Consider the following 22,972-nt stretch of genomic DNA (forward strand, 5'->3'; position numbering starts at 1 on the left):
ATCACATTACTCTTGGGGTTCCTAGGTGGCTCAGTCAGTTAAGCGTCCGACTTCAGCTCAGGTGATGATATCGCGGTTCGTGGGTTCAAGCCCCACCTCGGGTTCTGTGCAGGCAGTTCAGAGCCTGGAGCCTGTTTCGGATTCTGTGTCTCCCTCTCTCTCTGCCCCTCCCCCATTCATCCTCTGTCTCTCTCTGTTTCAAAAATAAATAAAAACTATTTTAAAAAAATAATATCACATTACTCTTCCCCTATCAAAATTTTATTTTTTGTTTGCCTCATCCATTCTGGACTGCAGGGTTAAAATCAGAAAAGAGGAATTAATAGAACTGATGGACTAGAAATTGTTTCTTTCCTGGCTCTGTTGAGAGGAGTACTGTTGTAGATAGATTGCTGTCCATATTCAATAGAGTGAAAGAACTTGGATGTGGTTTTAAATAAAGGGAACACCAAGTCCCCTTTATCACTAATAACTTCAAACTTAGAGAAAAATTGCAAAAATAGAACAGAGAACTCACATACCCTTTACCTAGACTCACCAATTACTAACATTTGTCACATTTGCTTTATAATTATCTTCTGTCTCTCCCTTTCTCCCTGTCTTTTTCTCTTTGTCTCCCTGTGCACTCCCCCATACACACCCACACACAATTTTTTTCTGAACTATTTGAGAATAAGTTATAGACATGCCTCTTTCCCCCCTAAATTCTTGTATTTCCTAAGAACAAGGACATTATCATACAAAACACTGAACAATTATAAAGATCAACTTGAGGCACCTGGATGGCTCAGTCAGGTAAGCATCCAACTTCGGCTCAGGTCATGATCTCATAGTCCGTGGGTTCAAGCCCCGTGTCGGGCTCTGTGCTGACCGCTCAGAGCCTGGAGCCTGTCTTCAGTTTCTGTGTCTCCCTCTCTCTCTGACCCTCCCCTACTCACGCTGTCTCTCTCTCTCTCAAAAATAAATAAAACATTAAAAAAAATTAAAGAAAAGATCAACTTAACATTGGTAATGTCTGTAGTCCATATGGAAGTTTCACCAATTGTGCCAATACTTCCATTTAAAGAATTTTTTTTCCATTCCAGGATTATCCATTACATGTCATCTCTCTGTAATCTCCTTTGAGTCTAGAACAATTTTGCAGCCCTTCTTTGTCTTTTAGTACTTTGATATATTTTTTTAAGTGTGGCTTTTTATTTGTAGAATGTCCTCCACTGTGGTTTACCTGAATCACTTATTACTATAATGATTGTAAGATGATGATTTTCTAACTTCTCAATTCCATATGTACTTACTAATTGCATTCTACTCTACAGAAAAGTTGTCCCCTCTCCTGTATTTATATCGATATAGACTCATGGTTTTTTACATTATTCAATAGGTTATAGTCCTTTACTATTATTGTTCATTTTGATGCTCAGATTGTCCCAGATTTGGCCAATGTGAGCTCCTTTGACTGAATTCTGTGTCCTTTCAATATGTCTCCATCTTTTTCTGAGCACATCCTTATTTTTTAGCACAAGATGATGTTCCAGGCTCAGCTTATATTTTGACAAATTGTGTCTAGCTTTTCTTAATCCTGATAAGGTAATGTACATACAGTCTATTAGTGTTCTTACTATTATGGTATTTGAGAATGAGTTAATTATCTTCTAATAATCTAATTTCCTCTAGCTCCAAAATTCTAATTCTGATTTCAGAAAACATTCCCACTAACTCTTCCTTTGGTGTTTTATAGGTAACTTTGGAGCTTGTTATAGATAACAAGGATTTCACTGGTGCGAATACTAAATTAAGTGACAGCATCCAACATAGCCCACTTTGTACTGTTACAAGTCCAGATAAGACATCAGAACCTGGTGAACATCTTACCTGTACTAAAAATCCAGAGAACCTAAATCAAATTCACGAAGAAGTTGCAAAGAAAGTGCAGAATTTGGTACTCTCCAACCCAAAGTCATCAAGCCCTGTTGTGCCAAATCCTTCAACCTTCATGGCTGTGCCAGCCTCTCACAATTTAGCAAACAAGACAGATGGGTCAACAAAAGAGAGCACTTTGCTGTTGCATGTGCTGTTGATGGTGCCAGATGGGAAAGATTTCATTACTGGAGAATCTGACAAACCTCCGCCATGCAATGTTTATTTAAATTGCAAACTTTTTAGCACAGAGGAAGTCACCAGATCTGTCATCGCATGGGGTACAACGCAACCAGTCTTTAACTTTTCTCAGGTAACTTTGTACATATCTTAACCTTCTATATCCATTAGGGCTATATGAAGGTGAGAGACCAGTATGTTTCCCAAGTCATAGTTCCTTTATAAAGGAAACATAGAACGTTCAGACTGGGGAAGACCTTTGTAATTATCTGGTGTGCAGATCCATTCCCGCTATGGGATGGGAAGAGGAAAAGACATTGTCAACATTTTAAAACTTTTTGTGTCTTCATTTCCTTCTAAGTTGATATGGTTTTCCACTGTTTCTTTTCTCTAAGTTCTGAATCCTGTTCCTTTATCTCCTTCCTCTAGGACTAAACTTTCCCCTTTCTTTTCTGTATCTCTAAACTCTTTTTTAATTTCTTTTTTAATTTTTTATCTCATTTATTCCTCCACTTCCTTTAATACTTATCTGACTTGATTTCTCTGTAGAATTTGATGCTCTTGCTTAAATTGTTTCTTTCTTGGGGCACGTAGGCAGCTCTGTTAGTTAAATGTCTGACTATTGATTTTTGTTTAGTTCGTGATCTCACAGTTTGTGGGGTTGAGCCCTATGTCGGGCTTCCTGCTAACAGAGCAGAGTCTGCTTGATTCTCTCTCTGTCTCCCTCTCTCTCTGCCCCTCCCTGGCTCATGCTCTCGTCTCTCTCTCTTTCTCAAACTTTCAAAAACAATAATTTCCTTTCTTGATTTTTGTAACTCTACTCTCTTATTTTCTTCCTGAATCAACAACTGCTCTTTTTCGGTCTTTGGGCCAGTGGGAAAACTGTGAGACGATTGGTGACCCCAGCACTTGTTTTCCCGTTGGTGCTCCTCTTCATTGCTCTATTCCTGGCACTCTTTCAAACCACTCCTCTTTTCCCATGGTCACTACTTCTACTCTCATAGCTTCAGCTATTATTTTTATGGAGCTAACTTCCAAATCTATACTTTCATGTAGGCCGGACATTCCTTCAGGTTTCTGATCTCTCTGTCTAACTGCTGGCCATTATCCCCAGATGTCTCAAAAGCACTTTACACTTGGCATCTAATGCACTGCCTGGCATATCACAGGTATTTATTTAATAAAGGTGTATAAATGAAAGAAGGAATTCAAATGTGTCTGAATCTGAATTTATTATTCTTTCCAAATCTGTTCCTCCTCCTCCTATCTGCCCTAGTTCATATTGTAATCTACTCAGAAACCCGAGCAGACCCTGAAAGGTATCCTTGACTTGTTATTATATAACTATTCACCGAATCCAGTAGATGCTGCAAACTTCATTTTCTCCAGACTCAATCCTCTCATTCAACTTCGCTGCTACTGCTTTCATTCAGGCTCTCTTTCTCATTCCAAATAGCCTTCAGTCTAGTCTGTCTCTCTCTGTCCATTCTTTTTTGTACCAATAGGAATCATCTTTCTAAAACACTAACCTGAATATTTTATTCCCCTGCTTTAAACTTTTCAGTGATTCCCCATAGCCTTTAGGGGATGGTTCAGATGTTTACTTTGGACTATAAGCCTGTTTAACAACTGCCTGCCTGTACTTCTCCAGTCTCAACTCCTGTCACTCTTCCCTTTACACTAGATAGTCCAGCTATACTCAGCTACTCACAGTTTGCTAAGTGTTCTTTTTCCCTACCCCTATGTCTTTATGTGTGCTTTTTCTCTGCATTGCATATTCTTCTCATCCTTCATGACTCCTACTAGAGCGTTTTATACTAGTTAACTTTTGCTTATCCTTAAGAATTTAGGAATACTTTCTGCCAGCAGCTTTCTCTAAAATCTCCCCTTTGTAGGTTAGGTCGCTGTTTTACTTTGGTTTCACAGAACAGAAATGTGCTTATGTACTTATGTAATTGGAGTTTCTTAGATGTATACAAAAGTAGGTATGCTCAGGTTCTCTGCCTTTCTGGTGTCTTTGTCTTATCTTGCCTTACATCATTTCTGATTTCACCCTTTCTCCTTTCATGTTTTCTATTGGTTTCATCATGGGGCTTATCTCTTCTCTGCTGATGCAGTTATATTGCAGCTTAGGTCACTTCAAATTGATGAGCCCTTGATTCTGCCATTAATGAAACAGATTCTCTCTCGGCTGCAGATCTCTGCTTCTCTTTGTGACTTCTCTTTCTCTTTCAGCTACCAGCTGGCTGGCCAGTTCTCAAATAACTTTCCATTGGAAATCCAAATGAACAGTTGACTTGTTGTTTACTATGACATGGATTGGGCAGAGCTTTTTGCACTAGGCCATTCCATCCAACTAGTGGGTTGGCTGCCCTTTGATTAGGTGCTCAACTCTTGTCTAATCAGTAGCCATCTTTGTTTCAGAAACATCTATCTTTCTGCAGGGATTTACAAATAGGTCATTTTGCCTTAGAAAGGCTTGAATGAAGCAGACAGGCACAGTCATTGACATGTCTGTGTCCTCAAAGTCTCATCTATATGACCTTTGTCATCAGAGAACTCCTTCCATTTTGTATTTGGCCTTCAGTTGGGCTCTTACACCTGACTTGCTTCTCTTGAGAATACAGAGTGGGTTTTATTTTAATGTCTTCAGTTCCTAGCACTGTACATGGCTTTCAGTTAGTACTTGTTGAATAAAAGTGTAAATTAATCCTTTTTCTCAGGTGTGGGTATTTGTTTTGTTTTTTGATTGTTCCTCTCCCCAGGTGATTCCTGTCTCTCTGTCTTCCAAATACCTGGAAAGACTGAAGAACAATGTGATGGTAATTGAAACTTGGAACAAGGTGCGAAGCCCAGGACAGGACAAGTTGCTCGGGCTGGTGAAACTCCCCCTCCATCAGTTTTACATGTCATTCAAGTAAATAGGATCTTTTGGAGTATTCTTTACTTTGCATCTTTAACTTTGTTTCGACTGAAGAGGAATTCTTTGGGTTTGCAAACATGACTAGCCTATAATACCTTGGAGGACTTTCCTCAGTGTCACCACAGTGGCTGCTCTTTCTCCTATGTTAAAACAGTTTACAGATACTACTTACCATGTTTCAGGCCCCATGCTAAGAACCTTTCATGCATCAAGTCATTTAATCCTCACAACAGTTTTCTAAGCCAGGTAACTTTTACACAGATGAGTTAACAGAGGATTTAAGTAACTTGTTATATATATTGTAAGTAGTAGAAACAGGCTTAGAACCCAGAGAGTTCTACTGCCTCACCAAGAAATTTTACTACCAAAGGTTATCACCTCACAAAATTAATGGTTTATCTCTGTCACAGAAACATTAGCATTGTTTACATCAGCTAATTGCAAGATTTCTCTACTGAGTGTGTCTTTTGGAGCTTCAATTTGATCACTGTACCTCCCTTATCACTCAGTTGGGCATTGATTTATCTGAAGGTTATTTCTGCCCTAACAACAGACTGTTAATTTTTGTTTGGGCTCGAGGTACTGATTTTTAATGATTTTAGCACTGACTTCTTTCCTAAGACCTTTCTCATGGTGCTATGTTTTAAATGTTGTGTTTTACATTTTACAGAGAACACTTTGGTGAGCACTGTCTCATGTTAGCCTTTCTATAACTTCAGGAAGTATTATCATTATCCACTTTTTACAAATGAGGAAACTTGTCCTTTGACTTAGAAAAGTCAACCTCTCTGGCTTTCTTTTCGTCATCTGTAAAATGAGAGTGATGATAGACCCCCTGTCTCCCTTGTGGCACAATTTTGACAGTCCAGTGAGAAAATAAATGGGTAAGCCTTCTGTAAACGGTGGAATACTTATGATGGTAGCATTGGAAAGCATGGTCAGGCTAAGGAGTGCTACTGGAATCATGCCACTGTCAGCTGTAGGCTTCGGTTTTTTCCCCCTTTTTACTTGTGATATTACTGTAGTCTGGTATTTCCCTTCCCTTCTCATTTCATTACACCCCATTCTTTGCTGAAAGAGCATAAAACAATTGTAGCTACCAGTTACTTAGTATCTATTGTGTACTAAGTATTGTAGTTGGTATTTTGTATTTGTTAGCTTAGTACTACCAGCCTTTTGATGGAAGTTTTATTACCTACATTTTACAGAAGAGGACACAGACTTAGAAATGTTAAATTGATTACTTAGAGTCATCCAACAAGTAAATGACAGAGCTAAGATCTAGCATGGTATGTGAGCATTTGGACTTTTTCCTCCTCTGTTAATAGTGGATAATATTAACTTTTGTAGTGTTAGAAGGATTGTAGATGGAAGATGTATTGGTATTACTATCCAGTTCTTACCTGCCAGACATCGAAGTCCGTACTTTTTCAAGTTGACCACACTGCTTCCTTGTAAAATAATGCAGTTCAATAAGCTTGTACTGAGATTGTTCTCAATCCCAGATGCTGGATTTGTGTCATGATGATAGCAGAGATAAATCAGACACATTCCCTGCCTCCAGATTGCTACATTTAGAACTTATCTGCCTGGTAATTTTTATTTGATAAGTTGTGGTAGAATCATGTTTTTTCAGACCATTATTACTTTTGTAGCTATAGACCTATTTTTAACAAACTGAGAAAATAAGCCAGGTAGGAAATCCTGCAGCAGCTCTGAGACATGATTGATGGTTATTATTTGCTCATTCATACTTTCCTCTCCCTCTAGAGATCCCAAAATTTCTTGCCTGCTGCTTGATGCTCAGTACCCAGTTGTTGCTGTTGACAGCTACATGCCTGTGATTGATGTGTTCTCAGGCCACCAAAATGGGAGTCTTCGTGTCTTTTTAGCCATGGGTTCTTCAGATCAGATAATGGCACTACAAAGATTAAAGAATGAAGAAGGAACACTTCCGCCCTTCAGCCCTCGGCCAGCCCATTTTCTGGACCAGCCATCTGTAGCATCTGTTGCTATGGTAGTCACTAAACACTTGATTATTCACAAAAACCATAATCTCATTTTACGGTGTATAACATGATGTTTTGATATATGTAACACTATGATATGGTTACCATAATGAAGCCAATTAATGTTATCAGTCACTTCACCCACTTAACTTTGTGTGTGGTGAGAGCACTTGAAATCTATTCTCTTAGCAGATTTTGTTTCATAATCTCATTTTATCTTGTATGTTTTAGTAAAACCATTGCCCCAGATCCTTATTTCATTAGCAAAAAGAAACATATTTGCACCCTAATTCTTGCTATAGATTAAAGGAATTATTTATTTTTTATGGTTTAAATGTATATCTGTGTCCCTCTGAGCTTTTTGAATCTATAAAGAAACTAATTGGACAGCCACATCTTAATCCTCTAACTTACTAATGTAATTGCCTTTTAAAAAATTGGGGTGAATGTAAAACTCCATTTAAAAAGTCTTAATTAAAAAAAAGATAATCAAGGGGCGCTAAATGGGTGTAGGAGGTTGAGAATGATCCCAAATGTAAGTCAGCAGATCTTACTCTGTTTCTCAGACAAACCAGTTGGAAGGTTGTAGGGAACTTTCTTGTATTTCTACCAATAAATTCTTAAAAATAGTTTGTACAGTGCTGGACAATTCAGAAAGCACATTGATACACTTTTTCATGTGTATTTTCCTAATACTACATGAGGTGAGTCATTATCATTCTCTTTTTAAGTGATGAAACAGAACCAAAGAGATTATGTTACTTACCAGAGTCACATAGCTAAGAATGAGAAAAATCAGAGTTCAGACACAGGCCTTCTGAAGTCCAGTCTTCATTCTACTGTGTCATGTCCTACTGTATCTTACCTTTGGTGTCCTTACTAGCAGAGCCAAATCTCAGTCTCCACGTGAGTTAAGTATGTTTTCTAATCTGAATATGAATGACAAATGTGATGTCTCTGGCAGAGAAAGAACTATTAGGAAAATGTCTATGACTGGGCTATTGTTTATTTGTATGTTATGAACTTCAAACTTTTCTTTATTGTTTCTGTTAATCTATTAGATTAGACTAGTGTCTACCAGTAGATAATAGTAGCTTTCTAAATTTGAAAATGACACAAAAGCATAAACACAGAAAACTTATCTTTAATATTCCTAAGTCTATTTTAGGTATTATATATGGCCCTCACTTTGCAGTGTAGACTCAATTTTTGTTAAATTGCATACCAAAAGTTAGAAAATGTTACTCATTATGAGCATAAAAGAACTCTCTGAAAGATTAGATATCTATAAATAGTTTTTCCTCCTATATCTATATCTATAAATAAATCGTGTTTCCTCATATCCCTTGTCAATTTCAGCATCTTCAGAACTGAATTATAAATGACTGTAATACTGTACAGCCAAATTAAGTAGCTACTAAGATTGTTTTTCCTTTCTGGAGAATCAAAATGAAAATTTTCTGTTTCCCTAAGGAAGGTTTTGGAACAGATATTAATGATAAATGTTTTTAGAATACAAAGCAAAGACCTTATGCAATCTCTGTTCCACATTCATGGAATTAGTAGTTAGAATGTTAAACACATAGAAATCATATAATTTGACTCTTTTCTGAATCCTGAATTCCCCCTTTGAATATTCCCAGTTATCAGTTGTCTTGTGTCTGTTGAGGCTGTATAGAGTAGAAGTAAAGAGCCTTGGCTCTAGAGTCCGACTACCTGAGTTCAAACCTTGTTCCACTGTCGTTAGCTATACATGTTAAATTAACTACTACAAGTCACAGGCTTGGTATAGTGTGTGGCTGTAGTAAATAATAAAAACATTAAATTGTTATCAGTAGAAGTTACTTTCAGTAACCTTCCTGACTAGTCCTTACCATTAATGAATAGTCTTGGTGTTATTCCCACCTTCATTAAAAATGTACATAAATTAATACCTGTTTGCTTGACGTATGTATTCTTTAATGAAGATATTATTAATGTATACTATTCTTAATGTACTAGGAATCAGGAGCTGATTGAATTTTATCAAATACCTTTTAAGCATTTATTGAGATAGTCATGTTTCTTTCCTTTATTCTATTAATGCACTGAAATACATTTATAGATTTCCTAATACTGACTTAGGCTCACAGTCTAGAGTAAATCCAGCTGGATCTGATTACAGTGAGCAGTTGTGAGATTTATACACAATGAAAATCAGGTAACTGTTTTAGTATCAGCTAATTATGACTATTTCTTCTTCTGTACTCAGGTTTCATAGAGAAGCAGGAATAGTCCAAGAAAATTTTTTTCTTTAAACTTCATCATTATCTCTATTTCATTTAATAGGCAGAGGACCAAAGAGATGGATTGATGGAGCATCACTTTGAACTCCATGTAGAGAGCGTTAAAGGCCTAGCTCCTCTTCAGGCAACAGTCTGGGGAGAAGCAGATTGTTATGTCCAGTACTACTTTCCAGTTCAAGACTCTCAATCCAGTGTGCTAAAAGGACCTGAATTCCTTGAAAACGGTAGGTTTAGGAGGTCAGGCTTTCTCATTCTTACGTGGTTCTTTAATTGGCTATACTTAGGATTTTTTTTTTTTTTCTGAGTGAATTTTGAGTTCCTAAATGTTTTGAGCCCTACTTGGGTAGTACAGGAGATAGGCTAGGTTTTAAAACTTTCTCTTCTTATTTTTTTTTTTTGTAGCTTTTTATTCTGATATGATTTCAAATTTGCAGAAAAGTTAACAAAAATAGTACAAAGAACGTCTGTATACCCTTTACCTAGATCCTACCCATTATTTATATTTTGCCTGCTCACTCTTATCGTCTATACATATACAATTGATTCTCATTATTCAAGATAGTTATATTCTACATGACATAACAGCATCAAACACTGAACTAGGGAATACCAAACCGTTGCTCTTAGGAGAAATATGTACATATATATCTCACATAGATCATAGTTGTAAATCCTAAAAAACTTACCCTAGTAGATTCTGTTTTCTATATTTTTACAAAAGAGAGAAATGTTAAGTGACTGAGACTGCCCCAGTAACAGTAACATGGTTGGCATTCAGACCCCATCCAGCTGGCCCCAGAGCTAGATATTCTTGCACTACACTATACTACCCCCTACTATCTCCATCGTCTTATCATTTCTGAGAGCTAAAACAAGAAAGCAAAGTGTCCCCTTGTTCAAACTCAGCTGGGAAGGATCAAGTCAGGTGACAAATTTTTGCCATTCTGAGCATGTCCACAAATAATTGCAAAAGCACTGCCAGTATTGATTTTAGGGTTCAAATAAGGGACTTGTATCCAGAATATATAAAGAACTCTTACAAATAATATAAAGACGGTCTAATTAAAAAATATTCACATCTGAATAGACATTTCTCCTAAGATATAAAAATGGTGCCAATAGGCAAATGAAAAGATACTCTGCATCATTAGTCATTTAGGGAATGAAAACCAAAATCACCACAGGATATCACTTCTTTTTACCAAGATGGCAGTCATTTTTAAGAAAAAACAAAAACAAAAATCAGACTAACAAGTGTTGGCAAGGATGTGGAGAAATTGCAACCCTTAGACATTGTCCAGGAACACAAGGATCTCTTTCTTCTATATTATCACAGGACCTTTGGAGGGCCATAGCTACTATGGAACTGGACCTTCACAGAAGTAACATAGAAGATATAGGTTCTCCAGGCACATGGCCTACTACCTCTAAGACCTTTGGGTTCACTATGTAACTTCAATATGTCCATGTCCTGTCTGTTAAGTAGGAATAATAATAGTTGCTTTGTTTTCCTCACAGAAGTATTATGAGGATAAAATTGAAATAGGATATTAGCGTAGTGTCTTGCTATACAGATAAAGCACTAAATGCTGTGTTGGATTATTCTGAATTGCTTTTCTTTTCCGAAGGAATCTCTTTGAAGCCTTTCAGATCTGCAACCACACTCTGTGTTCCAGATCCCATCTTTAATAGTGAGCACCATCACTCTCTTCTGTTGCCAGCTGAGGTTCCAGTGCAAAGGCTTCTGCTGAGTGCCTTCTCTGCACAGGGGCCCATGCCTGGAGGTGGAGTCCAGTTTGAAATCTGGTGCAGGTATAATGTGAAACCAATTTTGTGCCTAGAAAGGAAGTGCACAATCATAGAGCATCCCTCCCTTAACATCGTAGTTGAATTGTAAGGAAGCTAAGCAGTCCCTTCTAACCTATTTTATATTATCTGGCTAATTAGTGATTCATCTCCAGATGTTATTTAAATCTACTAAATTATTAGGCTCTTGGGAGCAGTTGTATCTCATGGTTCTAACCACTTACTACATTTGCAAGTGAAGTTCTATCAGTTTTACCTCCTACTACTCTTAAATATTTCAGTCTCTTATTTTCTTATTATGCTGTATTTGGTTCAGGCCCTCATCATATCATGCCTAAATTACTGATAGCCTCCTGATTGGTCTCCCCACTTCTAGACTAATTTCTTAACAATCTGTTATTCCCACCACCAGAAAAAGTAGCCTTTGTAAAATATAAATCCATTCATTTAACACACTTGACATGAATAAAAAGGCTCAGCCTCCTTTACACCCCTGTTCCCAAGAAGTGACAAAGAGAGTATAGATATAAAAGAAGAAACAGCATCAGCAGAACTAGAGCAAAGTACTGTCTACTTGCCAGAAACTTCCCAAAAACAATCAGGTGAATTTAGGTTTGATTGAAAACTGATATAAGAATGGAATGTTTTCACAGGAGAAGGAAGTACAGTAGATACCAACAGATCCTTTAAATTTGAGGGATGTAAGCCTGAAGCTATAGAAGAGAATGGGACTGCTCCATTTGGAATCACTTTCACTGGTACAGGATGTATGCTCTTAAAAGTGTCTGCTCCCAGAAGTCTAAGTCAGATGCAGATATCCAAACAGAAAGCTTGTAGGAAGCTGGCCTTTGTTTTGAACACAGAGTATAACTATTGAGCTCTTCCTCCACATGATGGGCAATAAATCCAGTCAGATGCGACCACAGCTATATACCACAAATATAGAGCAATCAGGCACCAAAGATAACTCGATACCAAAAGCTGATCCCTTGGGCAAATTGAGTCATTTATCCACCTAATTCTTCCAAATGACAGCTTGTGCTTTTGTGGCTTACAGATACTATTACCCTAACGTGAGAGACCAGATGGTCGCCAAAGGAACCTTGCCATTATCAAGGATCTGTGCCATGGTAACCATGCAGCACCATGAGGATGTGGGAATACAGACCTTTAATCTCCCTTTAACTCCCAGGCTTGAGAGCAGGAAGGAACTGAGGAACCAGTCATCAGGTAATTGAAGACCAGTTTGTCCTTCCATTTTGAAGTCAGTACATATAAGTATCCCTTTTTCTCTATAGTGATCCTTCATGTTGTGTGAGACCCTTTTAAGAATCTGATGAAAACTATGACCTATTACTTAGAAAAATGAATGTGTGAATGTATTGTATGCAAATTTTGCCTGCAGTTTAAAAAAAATTCACATTTCCATGGACTGTCTATTGCTTGTCTGATTTCACCTGTAACTTCAGCATAAGAAGCCTCACAGCATAAAGCCTAAGTGTTACATAGCTGTATTCAGAGAATTAGTATTCCAAGGCAACATGAGCAGCTGTGGGTTTGGTGGAATACAGTTAGCATAAACTGGGAATTCACTATAAGCGTGGACGAGGTTAGGATTTAAAGTTGGAAGGAATTAATTAGAATTTAGACTTTTGAATTACATCCTAATTGCTTCAGGATGACCTACCCCCTAAGTACTTCATCAGATAACTAGAATTAGCCTCCCAAATTAAGTTCCTATGCTTGCTTGCTGGAGAGTATCTGCCAAAACAGGTTTTATCTTGCCATTGTTAAGACTGAGTTGTTCCTCCTGACTGTCACTGATCAGTTTGTTGTCTTGTTTCTGTTTTTTTAATATATTTTTTTAAATTTTTTATTACTATCTTTTAATTTTTTAAATGCTTTTTTTTTTTTTAATTTGAGAGAGAGAGAGACACACACACAGTCTGAATGGGGGAGGGGCAGAGGTAGAGGGAGACGAATCTGAAGCAGGCTCCAGGCTCTGAGCTTTCAGCACAGAGCCCAACACAGGGTTTAAACCCTTGAACTGTGAGATCATGACCTGACCCAAAGTCAGACAACCAACTGAGCCACCCAAGCACCCCTTTTATTACTTTTTAATATTTATTTAGTTTTGAGAGAGCGAGTACACACACATGCACACACAAGTGAGGGAGGGGACAGAGAGAAAGGGAGAGAGAGAATCCCAGGCAGGCTCCATGCTCCCAGTGCAGAGACCCACACAGAGCTCAAACTCAACAAACCATGAGATCATGACCTGAACCAAAATCAAGAGTCGGATGCTTAACTGACTGAGCCACCCAGGTGCCTCTGTACTGTTGTTAAAGCTTTGTCTGAAATGTGATAGTATGAAGGTAGAGTTTTTATAAAAGGATGGCATGTAAGGGATGTTTCAGGTGGTGGTAGTACAAGGGTGATAGACGTATAAGTGTGAAAAGGTTTAAAAAATGAAGAAAGGCTAGAGTCTATATCAATTTTATAAGGATAACTGGGAGTTAAAAAAATCTGGAATTAAGTTCTGCCTCTGATAGTTGTGCAGTCTTGACAAGCAGTTCAGTCTCTGAACAATAGTTTCTTGGATGTAAAGTGAAATAGTAACTTTTGTTCTGCCTTTATTAATTCTAAAGTACAATAATATAAAGTGATTCTGACCATGGATGTATTATCTCACTGCTCATGCCCCTTATTGTTCATTAGGATTGAGATGTTTATCTTCTTCCTTCTGACCAGGACTTGGGATTTGGGAGAACAGAGACTGTGCAAACTAACTTTTCTACCTTTTTTCCTTTTGTCCTCTTCAGGTTTACTGGATGTAGGCCTAAGGTACAGGCGTACTCCAAGGACAGCAGAGGGAGTTCTTGCTGCCCGAGCTGTCTCTATTTCAGTCGAGATTATCAGAGCCTGTGGTCTGCAAGCAGCAGCCAAGTAAGTCCACCTCATCTTTTTTCACTGCAGTCCACACAGTATATGATGCTCACATATGCAAAACATTCTTGTGTACAATTTCCAGTTCAGTAAGCACTTTACTTTCTTCTTTCTCTTTTAAGAAAGCATGTAAGAGTATAAATGAGTAAATCACTTGCAACCTTTACTACTTCAACTGTTATTAGCAACTTAGTTTGTTGACTTTGGTCAGCAATCTTGGGGCATCTGGCTGGCACAATCAAAAGAGCATGTAACTCTTCATCTCGGGGTCATGAGATGGAGCCCCACGTTGGGTGTGGAGATGACTTAAAAATAAAAATCTTTAAAAAAAACCAAACCACTATCTTATCCTCTACCCCACTTGGCCACTTATTTACAGTCATATCCTACACCTTCAAACCAGGCCAGGGCCAATGACTACAGCTCTTCTATAATCTCCTATCCAGTCTCTAAGTATCACCTCCCATTTTGCTCCTTTGTTCCCCTTCAGTCTGTTCTCAGTACAGAAACCAGTGATCCTCAAAAAACTTAAGTCAGACCTTGACATACCTCTGCTTAAAAGCCATCATTGACTTTTCATCTCATTCAAATTCAGTCAAACTACTTAAATGGCTATGAGACCAAACATGATCTGGCTCCTTAGTACGTTTATGATTTCATCTTCTCCTGCTCATCTCCCCTCTGCTTACTCTACTCCAACCACTGACTTTATTGTTTCTGAACACACCAAGCTCATGTCCCTCTCAGGGATTTTGTCTTGCTGTTTTTTCTACCTGGAGCACTGTTTCTGAATATAAATAGCATGGCCTTCCCTTATCTCCTTCAGGCCTTTGTTCATACTTCTCTCTACCTTGAGTGTTCTTATTCCTTTTGTCCACTAAACAAACTCCTATTTCCTTTGCAGCTTTTCCTGTATGTCTTCCTACACATAGACAGAATTGGTGCTTTGTCCTTTGTCTTTTAGCACCTTGTTTGCAGTTATTTGTTACTTGAATACTCTTTCAGTTATTTATATACATGAGTTTTCTCCAGTAGGTTGTGAGTTCCTCTAATCACTGCTGGAACTCCTTTGTGCCCCCTGCCACCACATAGCATAATTCTAGTGCATATGAAAGGTGCCCACCAAGAAAGAGAACTAAGTCATGCTTCTACTGTAGACTAGTTCACTTTGGACACAAATTCAAAAAAGAAGGCAAGTGTTCCCTCACTTCTTTTTTTCTTGTTGTAACTTAGAGTCAGATCATTTGCCTTTAACTTCACAGTCTGTAAATAACAAATTCAATTACTGCCTTATGAGATCTAACACTAATGCAACTGGTAAAATGTTCAGCCTGGTTAATATTTTCCATCACTGAATCTTCCAAATGGATTTCCAGTGACTGCTTGAGAACATTTTAGTGTCAATGATACCAGGGCAGTTTTTTAATTATGTCATTCCCTAACATTAAAACTTTTTTGATGGTTTTCCATTGTCAGTGGTCTCCTCATTTTAATTCCTAATAAAATTGCATTTTAATGCAATTTTGCATTCCTCTTAACAGAAAAATAAGGGGCGCCTGGGTGGCTCAGTCAGTTAAGCATCCCACTCTTAATTTCAACTAGGTCATGATCTCATGGATTGTGAGTTTGAGCCCCATGTTGGGCTCTGCCCTGACGGCATGGAACCTGCTTGAGATTCTCACTCTCCTTCTCTCTCTGCCCCTCCCCAACTTGCGCATGCCTACATGCAGTCTCTCACTCAAAATGAATAAATGAACTAAATAAAATAAGTATAAACAAATAAAAGTTTAGCATACGCAGCATATCCTCTGAATATCTGGTACTTATTCATGTATAAATCATCTTCATGTACTACTATATTATAATATGTTATAAAATCTACAGCAGCATATATAAAACTTTAACATGTGTGATAACAAACATAGAAGTGGTAATATTTTCTTCCTATGCCCAAGTAGGTTACCCTATATATAAACCCCCTAGGTTGTACACACTTGACTTTAGGCACTACTGGTTCCCAAGATAAACTCTAACCTGCTCAACTTGGCATTCTGAGCCCTTCTTAATCTGAGTCTTGAAAAAAGAGTGGGAGATGTCAAAATACCCAAGAGAGCTGAAAAGTATTCTGTTCAAAGAGAAGGACATGTGCAAAGGCATGGAAGCCTGAAGCTTGTGTGTATGGAATACCTGTTCTGTGTAAGACCCAGCCAAGGTCAGAATCTGTAAGTATGGTGTTAACTATTATTTAACTGGCAGAGAAAGACTTAGAGTTTTGATAGTAGATCTCTGAGAGACTGCATAATAGATAAGAAGCTCAGTAGTCTGTCTCTCTGGGGGTCATGGGGAAAGTCAGATCAGATGACAGGCAGTTTAAGTCCTGCATCTGGTTTGTGTTACCTTTTCAAAAGGAAGGGCAAGAAGCCAAGACAATTCTAACACTACATTTTTCTGATAGTTTGGGACAGTTCTGCGAAATACGAGACAAACATGGTATAATGAAAACAAATTGCACTGGAAAATGGACCCAACCCCGTTTTCCACTAGCTGTGCGTGATCTCGGGGTAGTTTCTTTACCTATCTGGGTCTGTTTCTTCATCTGAAAAATGGAAATTGTGAATACTTCTCCTGATTTTATGAGGATCAGTGTAAGAATTAACAAATATGAAGTCCCCTTATAAACTACTAACTACTATTCAAATAATTAGTTCCATTTGTATAGATAATTTGTATAAATAATGTTACCTTTATTAGCCAGTGGAATATAGTAAAATCAGAAATAAGTTTTACATTGCATCTTATTGAAGAGAGGAATTTTTGGTATCCAGATAGCAGGTGCTATGAAGTCAACCTTCTCTCATCAAGAGACACCAACCCTCATCTTAAGTGCCAGTGGTCTTCCTGAAAATACATTTTCAATGTCTGTGTAAACAGACACCTTTCTTTCTTTTTCACTTGAGTCTTTTAACTAACCTGATCTTTAACTGCGGATGAGTAGAAGCTTCCATGAACATAAATGGGTTCATTGATTTGCTAGCGAAGTACTAGCAAAATGATAATTGGACCAAAGGAAAAGCGGTCACAGTGTAAATATAGACATAGTTATAGACATACGTTTATATGTCACTTGATTGACAGCAGAGACCCTGCTGCACTAGTTTTTAAGTTCCACGAGAATAAGAAATTGTATACATGTATTTCACCACTATATGTATCCAGCTCTGAGTCCAGTGCATGACACACAGTGCAGATGGTCAGGTAATAATTATTGAATGAATGAATTCAGACTGGCTTTGGGCCCAAACCTTTCTCTCTTATTAATGCCATATCTGGGAGTTTCCTATTTAGAGCCCTTTCATTGCCCATAACAGATTCTCTGCTTTGTATGTATTCTTTAAGATAATTTTTACAACACTCCTTGAAAATTTTATCCTTGTTTTTTTAGCCACTAGCATTTGATCTATTTCCCTCTCATTTTTCCTGTGCATAATATATACTTCAGAGCATGCTGTTGTATAGACATAACACCAGTCTCCCATTAATTATCATTTTAGGTTACTTAGTTTCATTAGAAATGAAAATACAATAAGTATATAATTATACATACGTCTTTAGTGTTTGTATCCTTATGCTATCCTCATTTTAGCAGAGAGGACAGTGAAATTTGGAAGAGTTTGAATAACTTGTCCAATGTCACACATTGAATTAAATGGTGGAACCAGGATTCAAACTCCAAGTTACTACCCTCTACTAATGTATACCAAGTACAGTAAAGAAAGAACCGCTCTAAGTCATCTTTGGGCAGAAAATGCTTCAAAAAGAGGTGACCTCTTTGCCTAAATATCAGTTTTATACCCTTAGGGAAGTTGGGGCAATGGAGTTATTCTCATACTATACCCACACACTAAAGACTTGACTACTCTTTATGAATGTCAGTTAAAGATGGATAAATTCTGTCTGTACGGTAAGCAGCCCCAGAGACATCTGGGAACTGACCTGCCACTTGTAGCTGGACTTGGTGTTTTCTTGCTGAGCATATAAATCTCACGGAACGCCAGCACCAGACAAGGCTGCTTTGCAACCATGAAGAAGTGAGACAAAAATAAAATTACTCCATAATCTTGTCTAGGAACAAACCAAAACAAAGTCGTTATAAAAATCACAAAAATACCCAACATCCCTCCATCCTGGCTAAAATGAGTGACTGCTTCTGCTTTACCAATTACAGCCTAATCCTTATTCTAGTCTCCCCTCCTCTAAATTGTTTTTTTAATGTTCATTTATTTTTGAGAGAGAAAGAGCACAAGTAGGGGAAGGGCACGAGAGAGAGATACAGAATTTAAATAGGCTCCAGGCTCTGAGCTGTCAGCACAGATCCCAGTGTGAGACTTGAACTCAGAAACGGTGAAATCATGACCTAGACTGAAGTCAGATGCTTAACCGACCAGCCACCCAGGTGCCCCTAGTCTTCCCTCCTTCTAGATAAGATTCATTTATTGAGAGCAAAGCCCCACTTTTGAGCAACCTCCAAATCAACTAACGTGAGTCTAGTGCTAGAATTCCATTCTGATACCTTTTTACTAAAATTTCCCATGATCTCCCTTGGTGTATGTTCTTTCTTAGTGTAATGAGCAGTAAAGCCAAGTTGTTCAACTACTGTTGCTTCCTGATAGTCTTTGGCTAAAGGTTAGTGACAGTAAAATGAAGTGTCCTAGGAGAGTGTAACTCAGTCCCCCACCCCATACACATACATTATGATATTTAAATTATTAAGAAAGCACACTGTGGCTCTGCCCAAAGCCTAGATAGGAAATACATGGTCAGTTAGTATTCTTGGTGGCCTCATGGAGATGGTGAAGATGTTTTCTTGGCAATCCAACTGACTTCTGTTACTACCTTCTCATTCCCATCCTTCTCCCCTTACAGGGCTCTGGCTGAGCTGGAACCTGCTCTACAGTTCAGTGCCACAGTCGGGGTCAATGCCTTTGTCACCACTCATCTCTCCTTCCTGCCCAAGGGAGAACAGCGCCGAACCCGCCCTGTAGCCTGTTCCTTCTGCCCTGAATTTTCCCATCATGTTGAATTTTCATGTAATTTGGTGACTCAGCACTGCAGTGGAGAGGCCTGTTTTCTGGCAGAGCTGTTGGAGTTTGCAGAGGTCACCTTTGCTATTTATCATGAAGATACCAAGTCAGGTGAGCACCAAATGACTCATCACCACCAGAATTAAAAGGGGCTAAGTTTGGGGGGCAGCTGTGTGGCTCAGTCAGTTAAGCATCTGACTCTTGATCCCAGCTCAGGCCGTGATCTCACAGTTCATGATACTGAGTCTTGTGTTGAGCTCTGCTGTTTGCACAGCTTGGGATTCTCTCTCTCCCTCTCTCTGTGCCCCTCCCTTCCAAGCACATGCTCTCTCAAAATAAATAAATAAACATTTAAAAAATAATAATAAAAAATAAAAGGGGTTCTGTTTTGAATGCTTATAGCCCTTCCTAGGAAATACATGTTGAAGTGTTTAGCCCTTTGGTCAGCAGAGCATCAAATAATTTTTCTTTTTTTTTTTTTATTTAACAGCCAGAGATATAACCAGTATTCAGTCAATCAGAGATTATCTGCTTGGAGTAGTAAAGATTCCAACAAAAGAGCTGCTGGTCAGGAGATCTGGTAAGGATTCTGGATTATTACTTTGTAATCCTACTGCCTTCCCCCCATTTGCTTTCCTACAAGAGATCTTTCATGGATCCCTGCAAGATATGCAAAAGAAAACATGACCCGTAACACATGCTTTTGAGTTCTCCCAGGTACCTCAGAAGTTTTCTAAGTATTTTAAGTCCTCTCCTAATCATTTCAGAAGTCTTCTAACAAAGCAAAGTAGCTCAAAACTTTGTACTGTCATCCTACTCTAGGAAGATGACGATGATGATACTACTACAAATAAATATGGTGATATCCATTATATAGCATTTTGTGAAATATTTTCTCAGATATTGTGTGAGCCTCATTTATAACCCTGCTTGGTGGGGGATACAGGATCTTACTATTTTTATTTTTACAGATGAGGAAATTTAGGCTCACAGAATTTAAGTGATTTGCTAAAACTGCACAACTAGTGAGTGGCAGTACTGGAAATCAAATCCAGATTCACCCATTCTTTTTCACTGTACCCCCCTAACTCACTGAATAAAGAATACAGAGGTAAAGACCCAAAAGAAGACCTCCAAGGTAGTCTGGAAATAATGGTCCTATCCTATTTACTGTTAGCTTAGTGACCTAGACCTTTCTGAGCCTCAATTTTCTTATCTCATGAATGGAGACAGTTAATCCCAACAAGTATACAAAGTAGGGGCCGGTGAAAATAGGATATATAAAGAACCCAACACATAATAAGTACTCAGTAAAGTCAGCTTTCCTTCTCTTGTCCATCTTCCTCCCTAGGATTTTGTAATCTACTTTCCAGAATTCCGTCACACATCTCCCAAGTTTAATTGTGAATTAAAATTTGAGCAGTACTCTAATAAACAGATACTCTCTATGTGCCTGCCAGGAAGAAGTCTGTACAACTTGGTATCTAGGGTTTCTCACTTACGTCACTTATACAATGTGGTAGTTAGGAGAATTTGGGCAAGTCCCTGAACTTCCATTTTCTCATCTGCAAAATAGGGATTATTATCCCACTTAACCCTCAGAACTTCACAGTATTATCAGGAGAAGTAAATGAAGTTATATATATGAAGCCCTAAGAGTATATCTGACACCCAATAGATACTCAATAAAGAGTAACTATTATTATTTTGAAATCTAGTGCCTGGTCCTTGGTGTATGTTCACCAAGTAGCAGTTTCTTTAGTGGAAGACCTAGGACTAGACCCCATATCTCCTGACTCATAACTTTTTTCCCATATTTATAGCACCTTCGTAACATTTCTCTTTTTTTTCTAAATGATGTATATGTGTTTTAATAGGTTTGAGTGGAATGAATAGGGATGTAGGCAAGTTTTGTTTTATTTTCTTTCATTGTATTTCTCCTCTTCTCCATCCCTCATGTAGCACAGTACTGAATCATATATTTTTAGATTCATTAGGACTTTTAGAGGCCTAATATCCTCATTTGGCATATGAGAAAACTATGGGTTGGAGAAGTGAATTGGTGCCCATGGATCATATGAGGCAAGGTTTTTGGGGGAGGGGAGTTGTTTCCTTTTTTTAATTTTCTTTTCTTTTTTTTGGTTTTGTTGTTGTTGCTGTTGTTAATATGTCTCTTAATCTCTCTTTTTTTAAAAATTTACATCCAGATTAGTTAGTATATCGTGCAATAATGATTTCAGAAGTAGATGTCATTGATTCATCACCTTTGTATAACACCCAGTGTTCATCCCAACAAGTGTCTTTCATAATTCCCCTTACCCATTTAGCCCGTCCCCCCCACCCACAACCCCTCCAGCAACCCTCAGTTTGTTCTCTGTATTTAAGAGTCTCTTATGTTTTGTCCCCCCTCTTTGTTTTTATATTATTTTTGCTTCCCTTCCTTTATGTTTATCTGTTTTGTATCTTAAATTCCTCATATGAGTGAAGTCATATAATATTTGTCTTCTCTAATCTTGCTTAGCATAATACCCTCTAGTTGCATACATGTAGTGGCAAGGCTTCATTCTTTTTGATTGCTAAGTAATACTCCATTGTATGTATGTATGTGTATATATATATTGTGTATATATACGTTCTGTATATATACATACACATCACATCATCTTTATCCATTCATCCATCCATGGACATTTGGGCTCTTTTCATACTTTGGCTGTTGTTAATAGCACTGCTATAAACATTGGGGTATATGTGTCCCTTTAAAATAGCATATCTGTATCCCTTGGATAAATACCTAGTAGTTCAATTGCTGGGTCGTAGTAGGGTAGTTCTATTTTTAATTGTTTTGAGGGACCTTCATAATGTTTTCCAGAGTGGCTGCACCAGTTTGCATTCCCATCAGCAGTGCAAAAGAGAGCCTCTTTCTCCGCATCCTCACCAATGTCTATTGTTGCCTGAGTTAATGTTCGCCGTTCTGACAGGTGTAAGGTTGTATCTCATTGTGGTTTTGATTTGTATTTCCCTGATGATGAGTGATGTTGAATATTTTTTCATTTGTCAGTTAGCCATCTGGATGTCTTCTTTGGAGAAGTGTCTCTTCATGTCTTTTGTCCATTTCTTCAGTGGATTATTTGGTTTTTGGGTGTTGAGTTTGATAAGTTCTTTATATATTTTGGATACTAACTCTTTATGTAATGTGTCATTTGCAAATATCTTCTTTCATCCCATCGGTTGCCTTTTAGTTTTGCTGATTGTTCCCTTTGCTATGCAGAAGCTTTTTATTTTGATAAGGTCTCAATAGTTGACTTTTGCTTTGGTTTCCCTTGCCTCCAGAGATGTGTTGAGAAAAAAGTTGCTGTGGCCAAGGTCAAAGAGGTTTTTGCCTGCTTTCTCCTCAAGGATTTTGATGACTTCCTGTCTTACATTTAGGTCTTTCATCGATTTTGAATTTATTTTTGTGTCTGATGTAAGAAAGTGGTCCAGGTTCATTTTTCTACCTGTTGCTGTCCAGTTTTCCCAGCATTATTTGCTGAAGAGACTGCCTTTATTCCATTGGATCTTGTTTCCTGCTTTGTCAAAGATTAGTTGGCCATATGTTTGTGAGTCCAGTTCTGGGTTCTCTATTCTGTTTCATGGATCTGAGTGTCTGTTTTTGTGCCAGTGCCATACTGTCTTGATGATTACAGCTTTCTAATACATCTTGAAGTCCGAGGTTATGATGCCTCCAGCTTTGGTTTTCTTTTTCAGGATTGCTTTGGCTATTCAGTCATTTCTGGTTCCATACAAATTTTAGGATTGTTTGTTCTAGCTCTGTGAATAATGCTG

At 38.0% G+C, this 22,972-nt stretch overlaps 1 protein-coding gene across 3 annotated transcripts in view; it reads left to right on the forward strand.

Annotated features, from left to right (window-relative positions):
* The window catches only part of C2CD3 (C2 domain containing 3 centriole elongation regulator), a 127,456-nt gene that overhangs the window by 49,999 nt on the left and 54,485 nt on the right, over positions 1–22,972 (forward strand). For all 3 annotated transcript variants that reach the window (XM_077776610.1, XM_077776621.1, XM_077776632.1), the window contains 9 exons: positions 1,739–2,230; positions 4,863–5,014; positions 6,791–7,037; positions 9,358–9,538; positions 10,943–11,126; positions 12,178–12,350; positions 13,943–14,066; positions 18,990–19,258; positions 19,638–19,727. In XM_077776610.1, coding sequence (XP_077632736.1) covers positions 1,739–2,230; positions 4,863–5,014; positions 6,791–7,037; positions 9,358–9,538; positions 10,943–11,126; positions 12,178–12,350; positions 13,943–14,066; positions 18,990–19,258; positions 19,638–19,727 — 1,912 coding nt within the window. The remainder of the gene's footprint in view (positions 1–1,738; positions 2,231–4,862; positions 5,015–6,790; positions 7,038–9,357; positions 9,539–10,942; positions 11,127–12,177; positions 12,351–13,942; positions 14,067–18,989; positions 19,259–19,637; positions 19,728–22,972) is intronic.

Source organism: Crocuta crocuta, unplaced genomic scaffold (assembly GCF_008692635.1).
Source record: "Crocuta crocuta isolate KB4526 unplaced genomic scaffold, BGI_CrCroc_1.0 scaffold271, whole genome shotgun sequence".
In the NCBI taxonomy this organism is placed as follows: Eukaryota; Metazoa; Chordata; class Mammalia; order Carnivora; family Hyaenidae; genus Crocuta; species Crocuta crocuta.